At 37.6% G+C, this 24,681-nt stretch overlaps 1 protein-coding gene and 1 long non-coding RNA gene across 2 annotated transcripts in view; one reads left to right on the top strand and one right to left on the bottom strand.

Annotated features, from left to right (window-relative positions):
* The window catches only part of GPR158 (G protein-coupled receptor 158), a 479,696-nt gene that overhangs the window by 15,507 nt on the left and 439,508 nt on the right, over positions 1-24,681 (bottom strand). The window contains exons 7-8 of the mRNA XM_037837890.1: positions 13,786-14,024; positions 2,661-2,799 (exon numbers count right to left, since the gene is read on the bottom strand). Coding sequence (XP_037693818.1) covers positions 2,661-2,799; positions 13,786-14,024 — 378 coding nt within the window. The remainder of the gene's footprint in view (positions 1-2,660; positions 2,800-13,785; positions 14,025-24,681) is intronic.
* On the top strand, positions 11,004-15,560 carry LOC119535542. Its single transcript, XR_005217199.1, has 2 exons — positions 11,004-11,138; positions 13,333-15,560. It is a non-coding gene; the product is annotated as an uncharacterized LOC119535542 (long non-coding RNA).

Genomic DNA, 24,681 nt, shown 5'->3' with positions numbered 1-24,681 from the left:
TTACATATATAAAATACCTACTTGCACATAAAAGCACTTTTATCTGAAAGTGATGCAGTGCTTATTTGGGTGGTTGATTAGGGAATTTAGTTACTTTTTTCTTTATCATTTTATGATTTGTCCATAATCGCTATCTGTGCTGGTTTGGATGTGTTATGTCCCCCAGAAAGCCATAATCTTTTAATCCAATCTTTTTGGGTGGAACATGTTGATTGAGTGTTCCCATGGAGATGTGACACACCCAACTGTAGATGACACCTTTGATTAAATTATTTTCATTGAGGTACTACCCCACCCATTCAGGGTGGGTCTATATTAAATCACTGGAATGCTATAAGAGAGCTCACTGACAGAAGGAGCTCAGAGCAGCTAAGGGAGACTTTTGGAGAGCTGCTTGAGAGTTGACAGAGATGCTCAGAGATGCTTGGAGTTGCAGACAGAAGGACGTTTGGAGATGCTAAGCTAAGCTAAGAGAAACCCAGAGACATTTTGGAAAAAGCCATTTTGAAATGCAACCTGGAAGCAGAGGACCAGCAGATGCCAGCCACGTGCCTTCCCAGCTGACAGAGGTTTCCCAGATGCCATCGGCTGTTCTTCAGTGAATGTGTCCTCTTGTTGATGCCTTAATCTGGACATTTTCATGGCCTCGAACTGTAAATTTGTAACCATATTAACCCCCTTTATAAAAGCCAATCCATTTCTGGTAGTTTGCATAGCAGCAGCATTAGCAAACCAGAACACTATCCAATGCTCTGTTATTAAGAGTTTTATTTTCAAAGTTCATTAAAATAATAATTCACCTTTCTTACTTCTGAAAGGACTTGAGCCAGTTTAGAGTTTAAAATTTGTTGAAAAAAACATATTTAATGATGAAAACTGAACGGAGTAAATCTGAAGGTAGAAGAAGATATAGATAATTCAGGCAACTGCTTTCAAGTGATATAATTTCTTGGGTAATTAATTTGGTTCTAAAAACTGTAGCAGCTAACTGTAGGGCAAAAGCAGAAAGCACATGGACTACAGAGCTTATTCTGACAAGAGAAGACATTTAAACTCATCTGTAATAAGGCTTCTTCCATGCTTATAACTCTTCTGTTGATTTGTTCATATGATATTTAACTTATAACTGGTTCTAGGAAAGCATGTTTGTTAGATCTTGTAACATATGTGTTTGGCTGTTTTGGAAACAACAACAAAAAAGAATATTTTTTGGGGGGGGGGAAGATTTGGGAGATGGTAAAGGCCATGGAGCTCTGTTACCATGACAACATCCTCTCTGGTCCTCACTACATTTTGGACAGAGGGCATCCCCCCTCAGACCCTTGAACTCCCATCTGAATACAGCTGAGGAAACATCCTTCCCTGTGCTTCTTTATAATCTCATATCTTCCTTCTCACTTTTCCTCCCACTTGTAATCTCTTCTATCTCTTTTTCTCTCTCTCACGAGAGAAGTCAGGACAGCAACCCAAAGCGAGGAGGCAAATCCCCTGGACTGCTGACTCCTTGGTGGAGTGCCCATGCTGTCAGGCCACAGACATCCCCTTTCCTCACTTAAGAGTTTAAAAAGTGAAGGCCACGCCAAAGGCACAGCTGCTCTCCAGCATCATCTATTCCTCTAGGCACAAGAGACCATTTATGATTTTTGGCCAAAGTGAGAGATAAGTATCTTGAAAACTTTACACAAGATCAAAACCCTCCCCCCAGCTCCTATTGACTTCCCGTGGAGTCTGAATACCAACAAGGAACTGAAAGCCAAGGACAGGGCTCCCCTCCACACCTCCTATTCAAAAACTAATCACATACTTGAGTGTGTCTTAACTTCTGAATTATGTCAAGCAATTGAATGGCATCTTGTTGTTTTTCAAACAAGATGTCTTTTTTTTAATTCTACCCTGAACTTTTCATTTCATTTTAAAATATGACCAGGTGAAAATTTTCAGAAGATAAGCCATTAATATTTCATGTGTTCACTTCATCATAAGCTACTTTCTTCTTCCTTTATACTTAGCTGCTATAGAGATACATGGGACCATCCAAACAGAAGACCAGGACACACGTTCCTACCACAGAAATTCATCGCTGAAATGTGTTGTTGATAAACCTATTGCACCCGATATCCAGTCGTCAGGTTTGAGAGTCACCTGGACACCATCACCTGGCCAAGTTGGCACATGAACATAACCATCACATGCTTCATTTTGAATTCAGCAGAATTCACATAGGTAAACTATCTGAGTACTAAGATTTTGAAGATTTAAACCAGCATTTAAACATGACTGAAAGCATGGGCAATTTATCTATATCTGCTTTACAACGTATGTATGGATTCTTTGTGCCTTGCAAACAAAAAGTATTACATGTCCAAATAACAATAGCCAATGACATCTCCATAAGTAGTTTAACATAATACAATATCATTGAATTAATCTTAACAAAATGAAGGAAATAACCAATGCATCAGGAGGAATTAAGAATAACAGAATTTTAAAGAAATTGTGTACATTTGCCATTTCGGTGATGAAGAAATTAGTCAACTTATAAGACACTTGTCCTTCCTAAATCTTTCCATTATGCATCCTATCCAATTTTGCTATTTAAATAAAACTGCAACACATCAGGAAAATAAAGCAGCTAATGGCTGGCCCCACAGGTCACTTGCCTGATTGTATGGAATATGGCAGAGATAATGAGCTCATTGTGAACTGCGACAGCCATGTAGCGTGGTTCATGGAATGCTGATGGCACCGTCCGCACTGCATAGCAGAGATAAACACCCCACAAGAGGAATAAAAATTCAGCTGTGAGAAGAACCAAAAAACAAGCTGCCATTAGTCTTACAGGTGAAGATAAAAGTCATTTTAATTTCTTCAGCATGCATTTGTATAAGTTACTTAGAAACAGATGCATACATAATGTCATCCACATATGATACATACAATAGATATTTATTTTTAAATTCTAGACAGTGTCTAGGAGATTTTTTTAAAGGATACGTTTTTAAAACAGTGTTTGGAATCCTAGAGATTTTTGTTAAATCTGGCTTTTTCCTAAAACTATGTGAAATAATTTTTCACATTCCCAACAGAGGCTTAGGATCTTCAAAGAGCATCTGGGTCACAATAAAGTCATCTGAGAAAGAAAAACAAAGGCTTGCAACATAGTTCTTTTCAGCTTCTAGAAATTTCAATTCTTCCTGCCTTGAGCCAAGTGCAATATGTAAAGGTATCCATGACCAGAAATGTGGGCCAATATGTTGCTAAATGCTCAGTGACACCTTTAATAAATGAAACTTTATATCCTTACACTTGACAGAAATCATGTCTTTTGGGAGTGGAGTGCTGAAAAGCCCAGAAAATTCACAATCACTCTGTTTGATCACTCAAGCCAAAAGAGACAAGCACAGTGTAGCAATTAAGATTGTGGGTGCCAGCATCCCAGGAGACCTGATCTTGGATCCTAGCTCTGTCCCTAACTAATTCTGTTACAATCCCAGGGATCTTAACCTCTCTGATCGCAGTTTCTTTATCTGTGAAATAAAGATAAAAATGTACATAATTCATAAGATAATTTGCTAATAAAATCACATAATGCATATAAAGCACTTAACAGTTTTTTCTGATATATAGTAGATGTTAAATAAATGGTTCTCATTATTAACTATCTTATCGACTTTTTTCAAACTGAACATGACTATTTGTTAACTCATTTTGAGCAATAATCTTTACAACCCATTCTATCTGCCTTAGTGACACAACCTCATTGGCAGACAACATCTAACCAAAAAGAAACCTCTAAATTGGACAAAAAAACATTTCATTGAACGAATTATCTAGGGTAACTTACTTGTATACTGAAACACTCACCTCCATTCTCAGACTCCAAAGTGTTTTACCTGCCAAAGTTTCAGTGTAATTTTACCATCACTTAAGAACCAGTAAGTGCCCCAATTATTGAAAACCCCTTAAATAAACACAACTGCCGGGAGTTACTCCCAAACCCTAATGGCGCCAGAAGCCAAAAGAGGAAAATAAACTTCACTCAAATTTCTCCATGAAATTCAGTGTAGGTCTGAATTATTCAGTATGTTGACCTCTGACCATCGGCTGTGAATGTTTTTTCCAGCCAAGCTCTACTGGGTGGGGAAGGAGAAATCAGGAAACGCTGATGTTTTCACGTGCAATTTCCTTTCCCAACTCTTCTATGTACCACTATTGCCTTCTTCACCCAGAACTGGAATCAGATTCCCTTGCTGCCCAGGCTCTGTGTCAGCTGCCCACATGGTTGTGTTTGCATTTCCCAGACCCTGCCTTCCTGCCTGGCCTCTGACCCTCCGGTCAACACCACTGGCCTCTGACCTTCCGGTCAGCACCGCTGCCCTCTGTTCCCCAGCTTTGCCCCCGGCTGCCTTGAATCTCCCAGTCACAGCTTTTTGCCTTGTCCCCATGGTTCCTCAGCATTTCCACACTCAGCGGGAGGCACTGTGTGCATCTATATTCAGAAACCACCAGCAGCTCACAATTACTTCACAAACACTCCGTCCTATCCTGACATTCCTAGCCTTCTAGAGTAGGCTTTTGTTTTATCTATCTAATGTGATCTCCCACTCCCAATATCAACTCTTAGAGCTGACCTAGGATGTCTCATTGTCCCCTGAAAACACCAAAGATTAGTCTTGCTTCTGACTCTTTCCTCAGGCTATTGCTTCTGGTAGCAATCTCCTCTCCCCCACATTTCCAAATCTCAGTCTATTTTTCAATGTCCAATTCAGGTCCTACTTCCATCAAAAGCCACTCTATATGATTCTAACCTATGTTGAATTTCCCTTCTTCTACTCTCTATAGTTTTTAACTATCTGCAAGATGCACTGCAGAGAATAATGCCACACGATACACAACTGGGAGAAAATGTTTCATGGAGTCTTGTTAGTCACCCTGCACCCCAGCCCCGACTAGCTTCTGACCTCCTTCAGGGCAAAGGTTGAGGCTTTCAGTGATTTTTCTCCCCTTGCCCACACAAAAGAACGCACGGTACTGAGCACACCTAGATAAGATTTCAAAAATATCTGTTGGATTGAATGACTATAAGTGATACCAGTCTTCTGCGTTTCCTGTTTAAATCATTAGCGCTGTAGACTTCTGTTCCCCTGCAGCTCCATCTAATATTGCAGGGCTTGGATGTGATCTACAGATCCTGCCGGCCCTAGTATCAACTGTGGCATGTTCCTAACAGACGGGGCCACGAGCAGAGTGGCACTCGGGAAGGGAGATGGTGAAAACATCACTGAGCAACACGAACACAACACGCTGCAGTTGAAGGACTCATATGCAGCTGCATCGGAAACTGTAGCTCCTGCCACTTATCGCAGTGTTTTTATATAATTTTATCATACTGAAGATTTATATAAAAGGAAAATAATTATCAGGTTAATTAGTATGCTACAATGGAGAATTACTTTAAAAATAGAAGACAAAATAAGATTCTTCATAATAGCTAAGCTGAACGTTAAAATCCTTTCATTAGCAATATCAAACAACATGCTTTAGCCACAAAACAATTTATTACCCAAAGTACCAATTAAACTAGATGTGATATATAAAAGTTGTGCTTGGGAAAAAAATCAGTTTCACATAATTAACTTCAGTCTAACACTGCAATTAGTAAAGAAAATATGCAGATGTTACCAAATTTTGCAGTGTTATTACGTGGGAGATGAAATATGTATTGGGCTTCTGCTTTAGAAAATCATTTCTTGTGTTAAATGATTTTGATGGGAGGCAGGAGTGTAGTGAAAAAGAGAACACATTTCTATTTAAAGGGCCAAATTGGGCTTTCAGAACACTAAAGCATTTTATTTTTAATCTATGAAAGACAACACTCGGTTTAAAAAGTTAATGACCACAGACTTTTAAAAATTAATGCATCATACTAAACATAATTTCATGTTATCTGTTGGCAGGGCCAACCAAAGAAGTGAGAATTAATATTAGTCCTCTGACCCTGAAAATACCCTGGCTCTGTGACCTTAGACCAGCCAGAGGGGCTGAGAGAAAGACCACTGCCAAAGGCCAAAGGCACTCAAGCTACCACTTGCGGCTTTGCAATGCTGCAGAAGTGGACATTAATATCATTTCACCCTTCTTAGACCCTGTAAAAATTAATTTACATGGTACAGATGCATACATAAACCATAGATTAAAAGAAATGCCCTCTTCCACTTTTCTGTAAATAATAGCCACTTAGAGAATTCATGGTCAAGGTAAAGAATGAAGATTCTACAAGGATAACTTACATTTTTTTATCCCAATAATATGGTGGGCAGTACAGAGGTTATTGTTGTGTTAAATCAAACAGCTTCAATCATTTCTGAGACCATCTCAAATGCCTCCTCCAGGGTTCAATGGGCACACGGAAGCCTTGATATTCTGCTTTCTCTTTGGTGAAATGAAGCACCATTATGGGAATTACATTGGGGGAAACAATGAGAGTGACTTTCTGATGGAATTTAAAGGGAGGAGTAACTTTCTAGGACCATGTGGCCTAGGGGTACATTCTAGAGTGTGCGTGTGGCTGGGCAGGGGATGGTTGTTGAGCTGCTGTTACTCCACTGGCCTTGAGGTGAGTTTTTTCAGCTTTGGGATGGAGAAGCAGGAGAAGTGGGTGCTGCCATACATCTCACACCCAGAACCACAGAGCAGAGAACGTGTGGTCCCTCCCAGCCCACCGAAGGAAGGGCACTGCTGGGCCGCGGGCACTGCTAGCTGAGAACCATCTTCTACTCCAGTTGTACCTGTTCCGGTAGCAGCACAGCAGAGCCTGGAGCAGGGCCTCCTTGGTGTCTGCCCAGCGGTCCCCGGAATCTGTCCAGGACGGAGGTTTTCCTTTGCTCTATTACAAATGGCAGCATAGAGAAAACCCTTGGACATATTCTTATCCTACTGAAGAAAACACATACTTTTCAAAGTACCAGTTTGTTTATATTATAAACAACTAGTACGTTATTTAGAATTGAATAGCAAGTGGTAACTGAGTTCTGCTTGAAAGTCCTTTTTGCCCCCTAAGCAAGTCTGATTTCATAGTTGATATCTTCTGAACGTGCTGGGAACTGTGCTAAATGCACTTTGTATGTTATCTACATTGATGAAAGATGAAAGTTTAAATGTAGAATATGAAACTCATTTAAAAAGATTATGGACAAAATTCTGAATCCAGAAGTTTCAAGCTTGGGTCAGATATATCATACGGAAAGACTAAGGAATAATATTATTCATCCTAGGAATTAAACCAGTCCTGTGATTTGATGATTCTATTCTCTCACCCACTGGCTGGCAGGGAAGCTCTCTAAGGCAGGAAATGCTGTGAAAGGTTACACATTTGCACACTGGCTTTTCTTTACTGCTTCCTTCCACAGCTAGTCTAGGTTAGGATACTTCTGTTAAATAAACATACCTCTAGAACTGAACCAAGGTAGAGAAAATATACTTTTTTCTCCCTCTCTGGTGTATACATTTAAGATTTTGAAATTTGTTTGGTATGGAGAGAACTTTAGCAAAACCCAGGTACTTCCAAGCTTATGGATAATGTTAACAATCATAAATATGAAGAACTCACAAAGACAGAGTACGACTGGACAACTCTAGGGGCACAGGGTCAAGATCAGAGCAGCAAGCTCTGTCTTTCAATAATGTTCCTTCCATTTCCCTCTCCATGTTGTTTGCATGTGTATCGTTTGGAGAGGAAGTTGGAATTGGTAGGAGAGTCCTTGGGAAGTTAGTCAGCTTATTGCTTATAAAATCTTGGAGGTGATCTTGTGGAGTTAGGCTCCAGACATTGTTTGGCCACTGAGGGAGGGAGGGCTCAGCAGGTCAATTACAAATCTACTGTTGTAATGGCCAGAGAGTCTTTCTTGTTTGAGTCAGGCCAGGGTCTCCACTACTGAGGGGAATGGATCCCGGTGAGCTGAAGCGGGAAAACCTGAAACTTTTACTCCGCATATTCTAGTAAGTAACTTGAACTCAGAGAAAAGGATGGTGCCAGGCTCTTCTCTTTAAAGTTACTGCAGAAATCAGAACTAGTGGATCTGTAGAACACATTGGAACCTTCAGCCCACCTGGATCAGCAGCAGCTTGTTATGTAAACTATGATGTCATTCCTCTCAATTCAAGGAATAGTTCTGCCGAAATGTTCTTGACAACTGCATTAATCTATGGGATATCTCTGTTCAAGCAAAAAGACAGATTTTTCTTTTCAATTTTTTTCTCTTAAAATTGTAGGGTTCCACAGGGGAACTGAAACTTCTTAGAATTAGGATCACCATAGACATCTTAGTTGTTTTGGCTCCCTGTCCCTTAAGCTCACCAAAGGACAATCCCCACCCCAGTGACAAAATGACACTGTAAGCATAAAATTAAAGGGTTAAAATAAATTAATGTATACTTTCTTTTTTGCCCTGTAGCATCATATAAATAACTAAGCCTCAAAGAAGTAAATTTTTTTCAGAAGTGGTACATAAATATATTGAAAACTAACCCCCATTTCTCTTAAAAACTTTAAGCATGCTTGTGCCAGTTTGAATGTATTATGTCCCACAGAAAAAGCCATATTCTTTGATGCAATCTTGTGGGGCAGACATAATAGTGGGGATTAAGTTGGAACGTTTGGATTAGGTTGTTTGCATGGAGATGCGCCCCACCCAACTGTAGATGATAACTGATGGGATATTTCCATGGAGGCGTGGCCCCACCCATTCAGGGTGGGCCTTGATCAGTGGAGCCATATAAATGAGCTGACTCAAAGAGAAGGAACTCAGTGCAGCTGTGAGTGACATTTTGAAGAGGAGCAAGCTTGCTAGAGAGGAACGTCCTGGGAGAAAGCCATTTTGAAACCAGAACTTTGGAGCAGATGCCAGCCATGTGCCTTCCCAGCTAGCAGAGGTTTTCCGGACGCCATTGGCATCCAGTGAATCCAGTGAAGGTACCCGATTGCTGATGTGTTACCTTGGACACTTTATGGCCTTAAGACTGTAACTGTATAGCCAAATAAACCCCCTTTTAATAAAAGCCAATCCGTCTCTGGTGTTTTGCATTCTGCAGCATTAGCAAACTAGAACAATGCTCTTCAAAAAGTGTATGTGAGTTTCTAGTGAAGGAGTCCAAGCCAAGGCAGAAAACTGCCATTACTGTCAGGCTTTTATAAAAGAATGAAGCGTCAAGATACATTTTTATAATGGCAACAAGTAATGCAGCATGGATTAAAGAATACGGTATATTAGAATAAAAGAAAATGTATGTAAACGGATCTAAATAAAGAACAGTCATCTAAGTCAGATGAAGAGGAGTCTATCTACTTTCCCTAATACTCATTAAATGGCATTTAGATCACACTTCACCTGTCATAATATAGCCTAATCTTGTAGGGCAATTAAGTATTTAAATCCTTAGAAACAACTGCTATTTTAGAATTTCTCTATTCAACTCAGAAAGAGAGTTGTATTTTTCTCAGTTCCTTACAAACATTGGCATACCACTAAATTAATGAACACACTGTCTTTTGTGTGTTTAAAATATTATACCAGGAAGGAGAACAAAGAAGAAGAGCATGTCAATGGAGAAGAGTAAAGATTATATTTTCTGTAGTGAAAAGATTCCATGTGAAATCCATGGAAGCTACTCAGTACTTCTGAACATGGGGTAATCAATGCTGGAAGTTATTCTTGTGCTAGGATAGAGAAGGCGGTAAAATAGCTTTATTCTCAATTATCTCCCTTTTCGGTTATCCCACATTAGATTATCACCACCTAGCTTCTGGAAGAAACAGAAGCACCATTTCAGTGTTTGCCTATATTTGTGCTGATGTTTGAGAGCAGATTTAGTCATGGAATGGAAGGCCTCAATGTCCTTGACTTGACCATCTATTAGCTACTTTTTGCAGACTTGTTCTTTCCTGTAGGTAAAGTAAATAAGTATCTGTATATCCTAACTTATCTTGGTGACTGGTACTGCTTCAGATATGTTCTAAATGTGTAATCAGAAGTTGAGTGCTTACTAACTAAATATACTTAAAGGATGAATCTCCATTATATTACCACCTCTACTGTTAATTTGTCCCAAATTGGGAAACACTATTTTGGAGGACTCTGCCTGGGACCTCTAAATCTAGGTGTCAAGAGGTGGTCTACCTGACTCTAGGGGAGAAATCATAAAGGTTAATTCAGGCATGAAAAGTCCATTCTACTCATTGGCCAATCAGCTTGTACCAACCAATTTGACAACTGGTAAGAGAATAAAGTTTTGACTTTTTAATATGACTGATTTTAACACTACTGGTAAAAAGCAATGCTGACCATGGACAACCGAGTATCAACAAAGGGAACTAGATTTAAAAAAAAAAATCTGGCAGTCCTACTACCAATATTTTTCTCTTTCAAAATAAGTAACACAGGATATTTATTTGATTTCTTCATTAATTTAGGAGAGTATTTCCCAACCTCAAATCCTTTATTCTTTACATAGTTCTGGGGGTGGGGTGGGGGTGGGGTAACAGTGAAATAATAAAAATTTAATCAAAAGCAAATCAATTTTAGTCTATCTCAATATTTGTAAATGCCCTATGCACTATTTTTAAATTGTAAGTTTATTTGCATGACAAATTTTTACCAATCTATATTCTTGACTATTGGAGAATTCAGGAGTAGAATTTCAAAAAAGCGTTGGAAACCATCAATTTAGTTTATATAACTTCCTCAAAAACATCTCAGAAAATTTGAACATACACTTTTACCACTGAAATGAAACTGAGGACAATTGTGTAATTTCTGGATTTTAGCTTTAGCATGCTTCTTCATGCTGGTTTTACCATGGTCATAGAAATAATCAGAAGATAAAGGGAGCCGAGTCTGTTCTTTGTTCTTTGGGCAAATATTTGTCAAAAGCCAAGAATTGACAATTGGACTTTGCTTGTTGTCAGGGGAGGTTGTCAAACCTGTAGTTGACCTGCTGCAGAGCATCAGGCTACCAGCCTGGGGGAAGAGAGCAGTGAGGACATGGAAGGAGCCTTTGTTCTGTCATCAGTAAGCTATAGGTAATATATTGAAACATCCTTAGCAAAATTAAAGCTGCTGAGTCTGATCATGATGAATAGAGTAAGTACTATGATATTATTTTATTATAGATATAAATAGTTCTCAAAAAGGGACAGTAGATTAAGCCTTTATAGGATTTTTAATCTATCTAGAAATGTTCTGAGACATCCAAATTCTGAAATTCTCCTTCTACTAGATAAAATAAAACCTTAAAAACAACAACAATAACAACAGACTACTGGGCCTGTCAAAAACCCCTCACACTATCCAATGTCCATCTGTCTCCTGCAGGATATACAATGATTACTGAAAATTATAAATAGACATAAATGGCGATAGGATTCTGAGAGTCAGTTTTCTTCCCTGTTTTCAAATCACTTCAGGCTCATGGAGTCTCAGAGACTTTTCCCAGCTGTTTTCTCTACCTGTTTCTGCTTTTTGAAAAAGAAAAAAAAAAAAAAAAAAAAACTTGTGGTAGAAAAATCATCTATCTGCGCAGTTTGAAACAGCCTTGTGCAGTAAGCAAAATTAGAATGGACCCATTCTTTAAATTCTTGACTCATATTTCTAACTATATCTATGCTTCAATGGAAAAACTAATGTTTCAAAATTTCAAATGGTTTTTTATTTCGTATTAAAATAGATTGTTTTTGACAGGAAAAGCTGATCTAGAATATTAGTTATCAATATATTAACCATTGCTTGTTCTTTATTTCTAAGTTGACCCTGGCACTAACGGAAATACACACAGCTTGAGAAACATTTCCCACAACCTCAGGGAGAAAACCCACCTCCTGCCTCTGCACAGCCCCTCTGCAAGAAATACAGGAAACAGGAGATGACTGAGCTTTGAGTGTAGGTTTTCCACCTGACTAGAGATACATGCATTTACTCTTGAGCCAAAGCCTGAATATAAAAAAAATCTAATAGTAAGCATGCTACTTAGAAAAATCTATAAAGAGAACTTAAAAGAGGCATATGCTGCACATTAGAAAATATTAAATTAAGAGAAGCTAAATGCAGGATATTTTAATGGTATGTTGCTGAAAGAGAAACAAATGAAAATTGCTGTAGGGTAGTGTGAAAAAAAATCACAGCAACCTTGTCTCAGATATTTCAAGAAAACCTTAATTTCAAATATTTGCTCCTGCTGTTAAATCAGGTATCCTGACTTTTCTGTAAGAATGGTGCCCCTGCAGGAAAAGCACATTACCAAAACTAAGGAGTTCTAGTCGTTTAAGGGAGAAAAACTATGAATGAGAATGAGAAAATTATCTTAACATCAACAGCAGCAACAACAAGTTAACTTCCTTTTACCTCTTAGCAACTGCACCCTTGTAACCAGTCTTTTGATTTTCTAAGAGACACTAACCTTACCATCTAATACTTTGGAAGGTATTAATTTAACCAATGCCTGTCTCTTAAACCTTACTACTTCTTTCTTACTCCTAAAGCTAACACCTAGGTTCATACCACCATAACCATCTCCTCTCTCAGCTTCTCTCCACCTCCTTGCCTTAGCTGAGACCTGGCTATAGCCTAAGGAGCTGCAACCCTGCAGCCCCCTCACACTGTGCATCTTTATTCTCTTTGCACTGCCTACGTCACGCCCTGTCACAGCTGTAGGTGAGTTCAGAGCCTTCCTTGCTCTCCTGTCCTCTTCCTCGCATTATTCAGAATTAATGTATAAAACTGCCAGTTTTTTCTCTTATTCCCTCCTTGCTGGCTGGTAAGCTTCCTCTCTGGAGGGAAGCAGATTTTAGTAGCAGTAAAGTGCAATGAAAACAGCCCGAGATGCTGAGAGCTATGGCAGAGGCCAAGGTAACCAATGAGCCAGGAAAGAAAGCTGTGGTCAGATGGAATTCTAAAGGGAGCGGTTTTGGAGGTGGGGGAGTTTGGGATGAGAGTCAGCTCATGGTAAGTGAGAGAACTCATTGGAGATGAGGGGTCAAGATGTCGGATGGGGAGAGCACAGGTTGAGGGGTTTAGAGCCAATGAAGGAGAAAAGATGAGAATGGGTGGAGACAGAGGAGGACATGGATCTGTAGGCAGGAATGTGAAGAGGCTCTGATCTAATGGCTTCTATTTACCTTTTCAAGTAGGAGTCATCTATTAAGAGAAAAGGGGAACATGGATAGATTGGCGATATGAAGAAAATTTATAAGACCTGTAATAATCGCTGTGTAGAATAGTCTAGGAATAGGGTTAAGCAACGCCCAGAGCACAACTGAGATTACCCATCATTATGTTCCAGGAAGTTCATCTTGATTACTGGATTATCCAAGGACCGACCTATTTAGAAATACCAGCAGGCTTGCTTCCCAACTAAAGAAATCAATCAAGAGAACGGCTACTGTTTATCACACACAGGGACCAATTCATTATATGGAAAGCAAAAGTCTCTCTGAACAAAAGATTTGAAGATCACTAAATAGTTGCCTTTATTTGCCATGTTTTCTCTTCCTGGTTTACTTGATTATATTTTCTCAACAATGCTACATACTTCTGAAAATGAATGGAAACTCCCCATAAAAGTTTGCATTCCATACGTCATTATTGGCATTTTCAAAACGTTGCTTTACCCAAACCATAGTAGGTAAAATTCCTTTAGGCTTTGTGAAAAGGTTTGACAAGTCTTCTAAAGGAGTCGTTGACAGTCCCACTGGAAAAAGGACAATACAACCACACAAGGCAAATGACCACATACCTATTGCTGTCATGTAATCCCAGCGGTCTATGAGGCACATATTGAAGATGAGGTGATCAGATGTTTGCCCCTGGCCAATAAGTACAATCTCCCTCTCCAAATTCTGGCACACAGACGAAGTCCAGCCAACAAGAAACCAAAATACCACCAGGAGAATCACTGCAAGCATCCTCATGACCCGCCCTCCTGTCATATATGGAATCCGCTGGGCTGTCCGCGAGAGAAACACCTTCAAAACCCTGGAAAAGCCAGAGAGCAAAATGTGAAAAGGCAAACAACACTCAGAAAGTAAAATTCAAAAACTATCATATATTTTTAGATTAAATGTAAACCCACCATAATCCACTTATGCAGAGTTTTGACAAAAAAATCCAGAAACAGTTTATCATATATTTATTTAATTTCTTTCTAGCTTATCTTCCAATAGCAAAACAAACAGCCTGCATTAGAGACAAGTGAGTCAACAGACTCACATATTCTTTTGAATATGTCTTAATATTTCAGGGGAAATTCTCAGGAATTTGAAAAGGTTCACGGAAAAATTTTGCTCAGCTAAATACAGTTTCTGAGGGATTGAAAATAGTCTTGAAAATAAGTAGCTGGATTTTTCTATATTATACTAAGTCAAAAACTTCCTTAAATCCTTCTTTAAACCATAAATTTTTTACAGTAGAAATTACAGATATTTTATGAAAATCATGCCATCTGACCTTCCTTCACAGTCATTTGATCACATTATCAAAAAATTATGAGATAAATATTAAAATGATGAGAGGTGTATTTAAACACTTGGTTAACTGGATAACATCATTATATTAAGGAAGAAGATTGGGATAAATCACTGTAAGAAATGTAGTGATTTTTTTAATGTGTTTTTTTGTTTCTGTATATATGACTCAAATGAATATCCAAGGTTGAGAACTACTGGATTAGATGATATTTAAGGGCTGTTCTAGCTCTAAAGGCGATGTGAAGACAAAAATCTAACCTTACCATAGGAATCCATACAACCACCCACTCTTCAATTCCACCTCTAATATCTTCAAGTTATTTTAGTTCTTCACCACCCCCTCTCCAAATTCTGAAATTTTTATGTCCCTAAAATTGTGATCTGACATACACCACCACCACAGAGAATCAGTTTCCAAAAAAACAAAAATGCATTTTCCAAACTGTCTATACCTTCCCCATCTTTTACTTTCAAAATTTTTAAAGCCATATGATTCCTCATAAAAATCACTATAAATCCATAAATGAAGCGACACACCTGAAATAGCCTGGATGTATTCTGATATTTTTCTACATACAGACCTTTGGAATCTTTCCTGAATTAACACAACACATCTAGTAAAGAAATTTTCCAGCAGGTTCTTCTGTATCCTTTTATTCCAGTATCTTTCACCACAATGTCCTTCAGCTAACACACAGGATGAAGTTATTTAATTATGCATAAAATACTTATCCTTTTCAGTGAGATGATATTAGAAAGTATCAAATGGGAGAACACTAGAAGCCCTCAACAGATCTCCATTCACCCAGTTGGCCAGATTCTCAGCTGTTCTCCATTCCCATGCCCAGCACACTGAGAACCGTGTACCTGTTCTGAGTGCTACCACGCGCAGTTAGCACGCTCCCCTCTAGGACGCTGCAAGCATTTCTGCTCCAACTCGCTGAACTGCTATTTGTTAAGAATCAGTTATATTTGTTAATGCCGGTTTTACTTGTTGTCGTATTATGTAATTTAACTAAATACTAAATAAAGTGATTATACATGATTGTGAAATGTAGAGAGTCTTTGTATAAAATCCATGTTGAATACTTTAGAAAGACTTCATAAAGGTGAGTCACTAAAATAAGCTATTGTTAACTTAGGGAAAGATGAGGAAATTGCAAAATATGGGGATGAGTAGTAAACACAGAAACTTAGAAAGATTCTACACTCAGAATGCTTCAAAAGAGTCTTTAGATTCTCACTCCTACCTAAAGAACCACCAGGTGAATTGCAGATGAAGCACTGTAGAAATTTTTGCTAGAAAGAGAAGAATGAGCTCCAAACATCAGACCCATGGTCAAAGAGGAGGATTTATTTCAAAAGATTGCTGAGTGATTATTTGTAAGTTTTACATTATAGCATCTATATGCTTCTTTAATGCCTTTCTGCTTTAAGCAACTTTATCAGTTAACTGACCAATTACTAGTTCCAATTATACTGGATAAGAAGGATTTTATTGTAATCATTAGTTTAGATATAAATATCAAATGATTCAAACAAATCTTAGAAGTGACAGAAATTTTTTGGGAAATTAATATTTTTTCTGGTTTCAGTCTTATTTTCTGTAAGAGAAACTTGGAGTCACTGTGTAAACAATTATTTCCATTTGTATCTGAGTGAATTCTAAAATTTTGAATGACTAGGCTTTCAAAAGAGGAACCCAGACCCACTTTTCAAGTCTTATATAATTTGGTTACGGCAGAAAAAGAGAGAATGGTTCTAAATTCTAGCTTGACTCTTAAAGTAAATATTTGAAACACAATGAACAAACATCCATATAACGACAACCACATGCCAGGCATCATGTTAGGCAAGATGGGAGGTATAAGACATGGTTCTTGCCTTCTAGAAGTTTACAATCAAATTAGAAGTAAATTTACAAATAGCTACCATGTGAAACAACATAGATTATGTGTTTGTAATTGCTAGTAACCTCATAGATCAAGCAATATTTGATCTGGGCCTTGATGGAACTCACTAGGTAGAAGTGGCGGAAAGTGGAGAAGCCACAAGGCTTTATTTCAGTTGAAGGGAATCACATACACAAAATACAAAGGCAGGAAAATGTAAGTCATCTTTGGGGGACAGTGGGTGGGACTTTTTAGCTGAAGTGGAAATTTGGTCGTCAGTACACAGGAACTCCCGGACAGCTTTCAAGTTATTGTAAGAAGTTTCCAATCCCTACATTTACTAAGCATTGTTTTCATTAGGTTGAGAATCACTAATGTGGAGAAAAATAGTTATGTTTTATATTTTATTTCCATGGCCAAGATTTGGGAAATAATTTGTTTTCTGATACTTGAAGATTTTCACAATCCCCACTGCAACGCTAAACCTCAAAGAGAGCTAATAGTGGTTTTGTTAAATAATCGTCTCCTTTAAAAAACTTCTTAATCAAATGAGTTTGTCTTTTGTAGAGGAAAGCTATATGATACCAGTTTGGTGATGTTTTAATCAAGAAATTCCACCTCCTAAATTCTCAGAAATTTTCACGTTTTCCAGGTGACCTTTCAGGTATTTATTGTATACCCTGAGAATTCAAGATTACCAGGGGTCCTCTAACAGCATCTCCAGAGAGGAAAAACCAAAGCAAAAAGCCTCGGGAATCTCCCATTAATGATTTTGTTGGCTTTCAAATACTAGGAACCTTAAGGACATAACTCTGCACCTCAGTCTAAACATTTCAGAATACCAAGTTTTAGGAAATGGAATAAAATGCATTTTTCTAGCATTGCCTTAAAACAAAATAAGGAAATGCTGCTATATCTTTAAAAAAGGAACTCTAGTTAGTTCATTCCCCAGAACCCAAATTCTAATAAAGAATCTCAAGACATGTGTTTGTCCAAAATACAGCTATAGGAAAAAAAATACAATCATTAAAATTCTTGCATAGATGATTTTTCCATGATATTTTCAAAGATAAATCTTTAGGCTACCATCTGTTCAGAGGGCTCATTATTTCCAATGAAAGCAGCAACATATATGAAAAGAATTTCCAGAATTTAATATTAAAAGGCATGTTTAATTTACACATTTAGTTCTCATTATTAAGAGTATATAAATTTGTGGAAATCATGCTGAAGTGATGAAGAGAAAGGGCAACCCAGGAGTGGGCTGTCACTATATTATGTGCCTTGACTTTCATACTTCCCACACATATCTGATTTGAGCTTGTACAACTCCACTGCAAGGATTTTTACGTAGGCCATCAATTATCTTCTTCTAATATCTAATCAAAATTGTTCATGCCTTAATTTGCTTGATTTCTCTCCAGCATTTGGCATGGCTAAAACACTTGGTTTCCATTATGTCACATTCTCTTGATTTTCTTCCTACTTCTCTGTTGGTCTCCATCGCAGATTCCTCTTCAGTCTTCCCTTAAATGGTGGCATTCCTCAAGGATCCACTAAACTTAGCCCTTTCCCAATTCTCACTCACCATACCCAGGTAATTCCAGCTATTCCCTGGGGTCAGTTATCATCTTTAGGCAGTGGATCACAAATCCATATCTCCATCTCATATCAATCTCATGCACTCAACATCTGATACTCAGTGACCTACTGGACACCAACAGGTCCCCAAATCAAATCATCCCTCCCTCATCTCCTCCCTCCTGTAAACTACTTTGGACTCAGTGAACAACACCACCTAATTGCTCAAAGCAGAAACACAGGAATGAACTTGGAGTCCTTTTCTCTCTCACTCATATTCCATTCATCAAATGAATCACCAAGGTTTAATTTCTACCTCATAAATATCGTTTGAAGCCATCTACTTTTCTCCATCATCACTGCTACTACACAGCTACTAACCACCAACTTGCTTGAACGTTATCCTCCTAATTAGTCTCCTGACTATCTTGCCCACCTTCGATCCACAATCTACGTTAGCCATGATGATTTTTCTAAATGGCACTTCTGATCATGTTGCTCCCGCATTTACAATCCACCTGAATCCCAGCTCCTTAGCATGGTATAAGGCCTTCAAAAACTGGGGTCTCTTGGGCAGGCTCATCTGCACCACTCTCCCTGTTTCAGGGTCCTACAAGTTCTTTTGGACCATGTGCTGGCTCCCATCTGAGGCTTTCCCCTTCCTCCACCAACACGAATACCTACTTATTCCTGCCTATTCCTTCATGTCAGTGGTTCTCAAAAGGTGGGCCCCAAACCAGAAGCAATAGCATCACCTGGAAACTCATTAGAAATGCAAATTTTGGGAACCCATCCCAGACTTACTGAATCAGAAACTGGGGGTGGGGTCCAGAAATTTGTATTTAAAAAAAAAAAAATTCAGTTAATTCTGATGAGGCTAAAGTTTCAGAACTTTTGCTCTAAGCAATTTTTCCTGAAGATGTAAGACTGGTGCGGGTGCCTTTCCAATAGCCCAAATGCTCTAGCCTGCCAGATAGACTTTTGAGCATTTATTATGCTGATAACAGAATTTAAATCCTCTCATAAGAAAAAAATAAATGTTCCAGTTTCATAACATTTGCGCTTGGTTGTGATTTTCCAGCATCTCTTTTGTTTACTAAAATGAATGAAAATATACATCTTCCTGTCCTCCAATTTTCTGTTCTATCAATTTAATCAGAATAATCCTAAAATCCTGAAGTTTTCCATTTGGATCTAATTCCTATTAATCCTACTGCCTTCACAGAAATACCAGGATGCAAACGTGTGTGATAAATGCTATGAGGCGATGATTACCTCTTGTAAATGGAGAAATTCAGTTCTTGGCCAAAGCATCCTGAGAGTGAACAACACAAAAAGAGCTGGAGGTCGCTTCCTGTCAGACCACCTTCAATGCCCATAAGTTACCGAGTTCGATAAGCTTTCCAGCAATTCCCTGAAATTTCATCTTCAGAAGTAAACTCCTTGGACATTAGATGGATTTTAGATATGTATTATAAAGGATTGGCCTCCCCTGGTCAGAAGTAGGTTTGGGACATTCATCTAACATGAAGTATGGCAAAATTATTGTGAGGATATTAAGGTACTATGAACATAAGAAATAAAATTCATAACTGGGTCTCCCAAATATAGGTATTTTTAAAATTTTCAGTTAACTGCTGGAGTGCTGATATCTCACTCTGATCTTTTATTACTCACCTGATTGTAGGTCGATAGATAAGGGGGCATAATGGAAAAAAAAAAGAAGGAAAGAAGGGAGGGTTGCAAAAATATTGCAACTCAAATCTCAGACGGTTAGAGCTGGTTAGAACTTTGAGGATTGTCATTTTTTATCCCATTAATGTATAGAGAAGAAAACTGAGGCCCAGTTAGGGGAGTGATTTGTCCAAAGTCACATGATCCAGGAGTAGCAGAATCAGTGCAAAACTCTTGTTTTCTTTTTCTCACTTGACTCCTTTTTTTTTGCAGTTGTCACAGCTTACAAAAATTAAACTATTAGCTAGTTCAGGGCAATGCCATTTTTTAAAAGCAAACCACGACTCTGCCTCTCAAATGCTGCATCTCCTCTCCTTTTCCCACATATCTTTCTCTCTAATCCAGATGACCACAGCTTGAATACCTTCCCTTCCATCTCAATGGATTCAAATCTAAAGGCAAGAAGAATTAGTTGGCTAACTGGGTAAACACACCTTGCTAATTGTCATGAAAAGCAAGAAAGAGTTTTGTTGTTGTTGTTCATTGTGTTTGTGTGCGTGTGTGCATGTTTTAATGAAAATAAGATAGAGGAGGAAAAAGTAAAAGTGAGGATCCCAGAAACTAGAAGAAGCAGGGTGAAACAGGGAATTTGGAAGACTTTTGATAAAAAGACAGGATACGAGAGTAAATATTAGCTCCTGTTAAATGCCACCACTTTGTTAAATCCTAGAAATTCAATTATGAAAGTGGCAGATATATACCTGCTCTCAAAGTAATTATGAAATGATTTTTAAATCATTTAAAAGGTAAAATGACTTATCTATTAAATATAAATGTGTAGGCAATTAAAACATAGTGATTCCTGGAGACTGAGGTCAGCAAAAGTAGTGGAGTAGGAAATTCCAAAAGCCTTTCCCTCCATGAAGGAAATGAAGAACCTGGCTAAAAATTTTATAATAAACTTTTCCAGAATGATGGAAACCAATTAAAAGTTTACAGCAACCAGGGTAACACTTGAGGAAAAAAAAAATAGCTGAATCTCAGTAAGAAAGCTTTGTGGCATTTTAACTTGCCCTGGACCCATCCACTGCTCCCCAGTTCGGTGGTGAAATTGAAGACAAGAGATTTACGGTACAGGTACCTAATACCAGAGGGAGCACAATGGACCTTATGCTCAAAGAATTGTGGCTGTTGGTGTTGATCTGTCTGGTGGCTCCCTGAAGGACTGGTGGAAAAAGCTTGCCTTTATTTGACCTAACTAGGAACTCTTTCAGGGCTGAAGTGTTTATCCAGGGGCAACTGCTGAAAACATTTACAAGCAAATATATTAATCAGTGCTGCCTGGTTCAAGATATAATGGCTGGGACAAAAAAAACAGACTTAGCAAAATGCTTGAGAGGAAGGGTTGGGGAATGAAATGCTTAGGGAATAAATAATTTTAAAATCTCCATATATTCCTGGGAATTTAGAATGCTAGCACATACTCAGAAAAGACTGGCGAAGGCCCTAATCTCTCACCTACTGCTGAACTGAGGAACTGCTCAAGCAGGAAGTGAAGACTAAGGCAGTGTTGTAAATGGCCAGGCTGAGTGTTGAAGGCACACACTAACATACACAGTGTCCATCTTCAAAGACTATGAGATTTAAAAAGAACACACTTTGGTTCCAGGTATATAAGTAAATCTCTGTGGAACCATTAACTGACCATAAGCTGATAGAGCAGAGGCATAAGAGACCATGCACAGGAAAGAATAGAGAATTTACAAAATTAGTTCTGAAAAGTCACTGAACAAGCAAACAACAGCAACTACAAAGAACATCAACAAAAACCTTTTGGAGAGGAGTGTAAATCTCCCTGGCAATGCAGGACATGACTCCTGGGGATGAGCCTGGACCCAGCATCGTGGGATTGAGAAAAGCTTCTTGACCAAGAGGGGAAAGAGAGATGAAACAAAATAAAGTTTCAGTGGCAGAGATTTCAAATGGGATTGATAGGTCAATCTGGAGGGTATTCTTACATGTGATATTGATATGCCTTTTTAGTTTTTAGTGTATTGGAATAGCTAGAAGGAAATAAATACCTGAAACTGTCTAACTGCAACCCAGTAGCCTTGATTCTTGGAGATGATTGTATAACTATGTAGCTTACAAAGTGTGACCATGTGTTTGTGAAAACCTTGTGGCTCACAGTCTGTTTACCCAGTGTATGGATATATGAGTAGAAAAATGGGGACAAAAATTAAATGAAAAATAGGGTGAGATAGGGGAGGATGGAATGTTTTAGGTGTTCTTTTCTATTTTTATTTTTATTCTTATTCTTTTTTTTTTTTTGGAAGGAAAATGATCAAATATTGACTGTGGTGATGAATGCACTATATGATGGTACTATGAACAACTGATTTTACACTGTGGATGATTGTATGTTATGTGAGTATATCTAAAAAAAACTGAATTAAAAAAAAAACCCCTTGGGAGAGTGGAGGATCAGATTTCCAGATTGGTCACATTGCAATATTAAAGAGTCCAGTTTTCAAAAAAATTTTTGAGGTATGCCAAGTATAGTCCATAAACAGGGAAAAAGAAGTTAATGAAAACGGTGCCTTGCAAAGCTCAGGAATTGAATTTCCTAGATAAAAAATTTAAATCATTTGTCTTAAATATTCACAGAGAACTAAAGGAAACCATGGGCAAACAATTAAAGAAATCAAGAGAATAATGTCTCATCAAATAGAGAATATCAATTGACAGAAGTTCTGAAAAGGAACCAAACAGAAATTCTCGAGTTCAAAAACATACTACCTGAAATGAGAAACTCACTAGTTTCAATAGCATATTTGAGAATACAGATGGAAGAGTCAATGAATTTGAAGACAAGTCAACTGAGATCATCCATTCTAATAAGCAGAAAGAAAAATTAAGATAAATTAACAGAACCTAAGAGACTTGCAGAACATCACCTTGCCTACCAATATATACATAATGGGACTATCAGAAGAAGAGAGAGAGTAAGGAAAAGAAAGAGTATTTGAAGAAATAATGGTGAAAAACTTCCAGAATTTGAGGAAAGATGTGAATTTACACATCCAAGAAGCTCAATGAACTCCTAATAGGACAACCTCAAAGACAGCCACTCCAAAACACATTATAAACTGTCAAAAACTTAAGGCAAAGAAAGAATCCTGTAAGCATCAAGAGAGAAGTGAGTTATGACACACAAGGGAGGCTTAACAAGATTAACAGGTGATTTCACATCATAAACCACTGAGGCCAGAAGGCAGTGAGATGACATACTCAAAGGGTTGAAAAAAAATTGTCAACCAAGAATTTTGTATCCAGCAAAACCATCCTTCAAAAGCGAAGAAGAAATTAAGATATTCCCAGATAAATAAAATATGAGAGAGTTTGTTGCTAGTGTATCTGCCCTACAAGAAATGTTAAGAAGTCTTTCAGGCTGAAATGAAAGCACATAAGACAATAACCCAAATCCACATGAAGAAATAAAAAACATTGGCAAATCTAACTACATAGGTAAATATAAAAGTCATTCCTAATGTAATTTTGGTTTGTAACTCCTCTTTTTTTCATATATGATTTAAAGGAAAATGCATAAAATATTAATTATGTTCAGTAACACACAATGTTCAAAGATGTAATTTATTACAATATTAATGTGAAAGGGGGTGGGGAAGAAGCATGTAGGACAAAAGTTTTTGTATACCATGGAAACTCAGTTGGTATTAATTCAACTTGAATTGTTAAAAATTAAAACTTTAATTGTAATCCCCAGGACAACCACTAAGAAAATAACTCAAAAATATATAATAAAAGAAATGAAAAGAAGATCAAAATGTTATACCAGAAAGTATCTATTTATCACCAAGTATGTTATAGAGGAATTGAGGAACAAAAAAGATACAAGACACATAAAAACAAATAGCAAAATGGAAGTTCTTTCTTATCAGTAATTACTTTAAATGTAACTCTCAAATTAAAAGGCAGATACTGGCAAAATGGATTTAGAAGTAACATGATCAAGCTATATACTATTGAAAAGAGAGTCTGCTTACATCTAACGGCATAAATAGGTTGAAAGAAAAATAATGGAAAAAGGTATTCCATGCAAACAGTAACCAAAAAAGAGCTGGAATGGCTATATTAACAATAGAAAAAAATACATCTTCTGAAAAAAAAATCATTAGAAGAGACAAAGAATGACATATGTAATGATAAAAATATCATTCAATCAAAAATATATAACAATTATAAACATATATGCACTTAACGATAAAGTGCCAAAATATATCAACCACAAACTAAAGGAAATGAGGGGATAAATAGACAGTTCAAAAACAAAAGTTGGAGATGTCAACAAATCTTTTTCAATAATAGAATGAATAACTACACTGAAGATCAACAAGGAAACAGAGAAGTTGAACAAACTATAAATCAACTAGTCATAACAGCCATACATAGAACACTCCACCCAACAATAGCATAATACATATTCTTCTCAAGTGCACAAAGAACATTTCTCCAGGATAGATCATATGCTAGTCCACAAAAGAAGTGTCACTAAATTTAAATATAATGAAATCATACAAAGTATCTAAAGTATCTTCTCTGATGACAATGGAACGAAATTAGAAATCAGTACAGAAGGAAATCTAGAAAATTCACAAATATGTGGAAATTAAACAATACACACAAACAACCAATGGGTAAAGGAGAAATCACAAGGAAACTTAGAAAATACTTAGAAATGAATGAAAAGGAAAATACAACATACCAAAACTTATGGGATGCAGTAAAAGCAGTGCTCAGGGGGAAGAGATGCGTAAATGAGCCAGCGAAGATCAGCAAAAGGACAGCTGAGTCCAGTCCATGTTGCCAACTCACAGAATCCTGAGCTACATAAATGGTTGTTGCTAACCATTTAACAAATTTTGGGGTTGTCTGTTAACAGTAAAAGCTAACTAATGCAAGTGGTATAATGGAGATTACAGCAGGGTAAGAGTACAC

The sequence above is a fragment of the Choloepus didactylus genome, chromosome 5 (assembly GCF_015220235.1).
Source record: "Choloepus didactylus isolate mChoDid1 chromosome 5, mChoDid1.pri, whole genome shotgun sequence".
NCBI classification, from domain to species: domain Eukaryota; kingdom Metazoa; phylum Chordata; class Mammalia; order Pilosa; family Megalonychidae; genus Choloepus; species Choloepus didactylus.
This window is presented reverse-complemented; position numbering and strand designations above follow the sequence as displayed.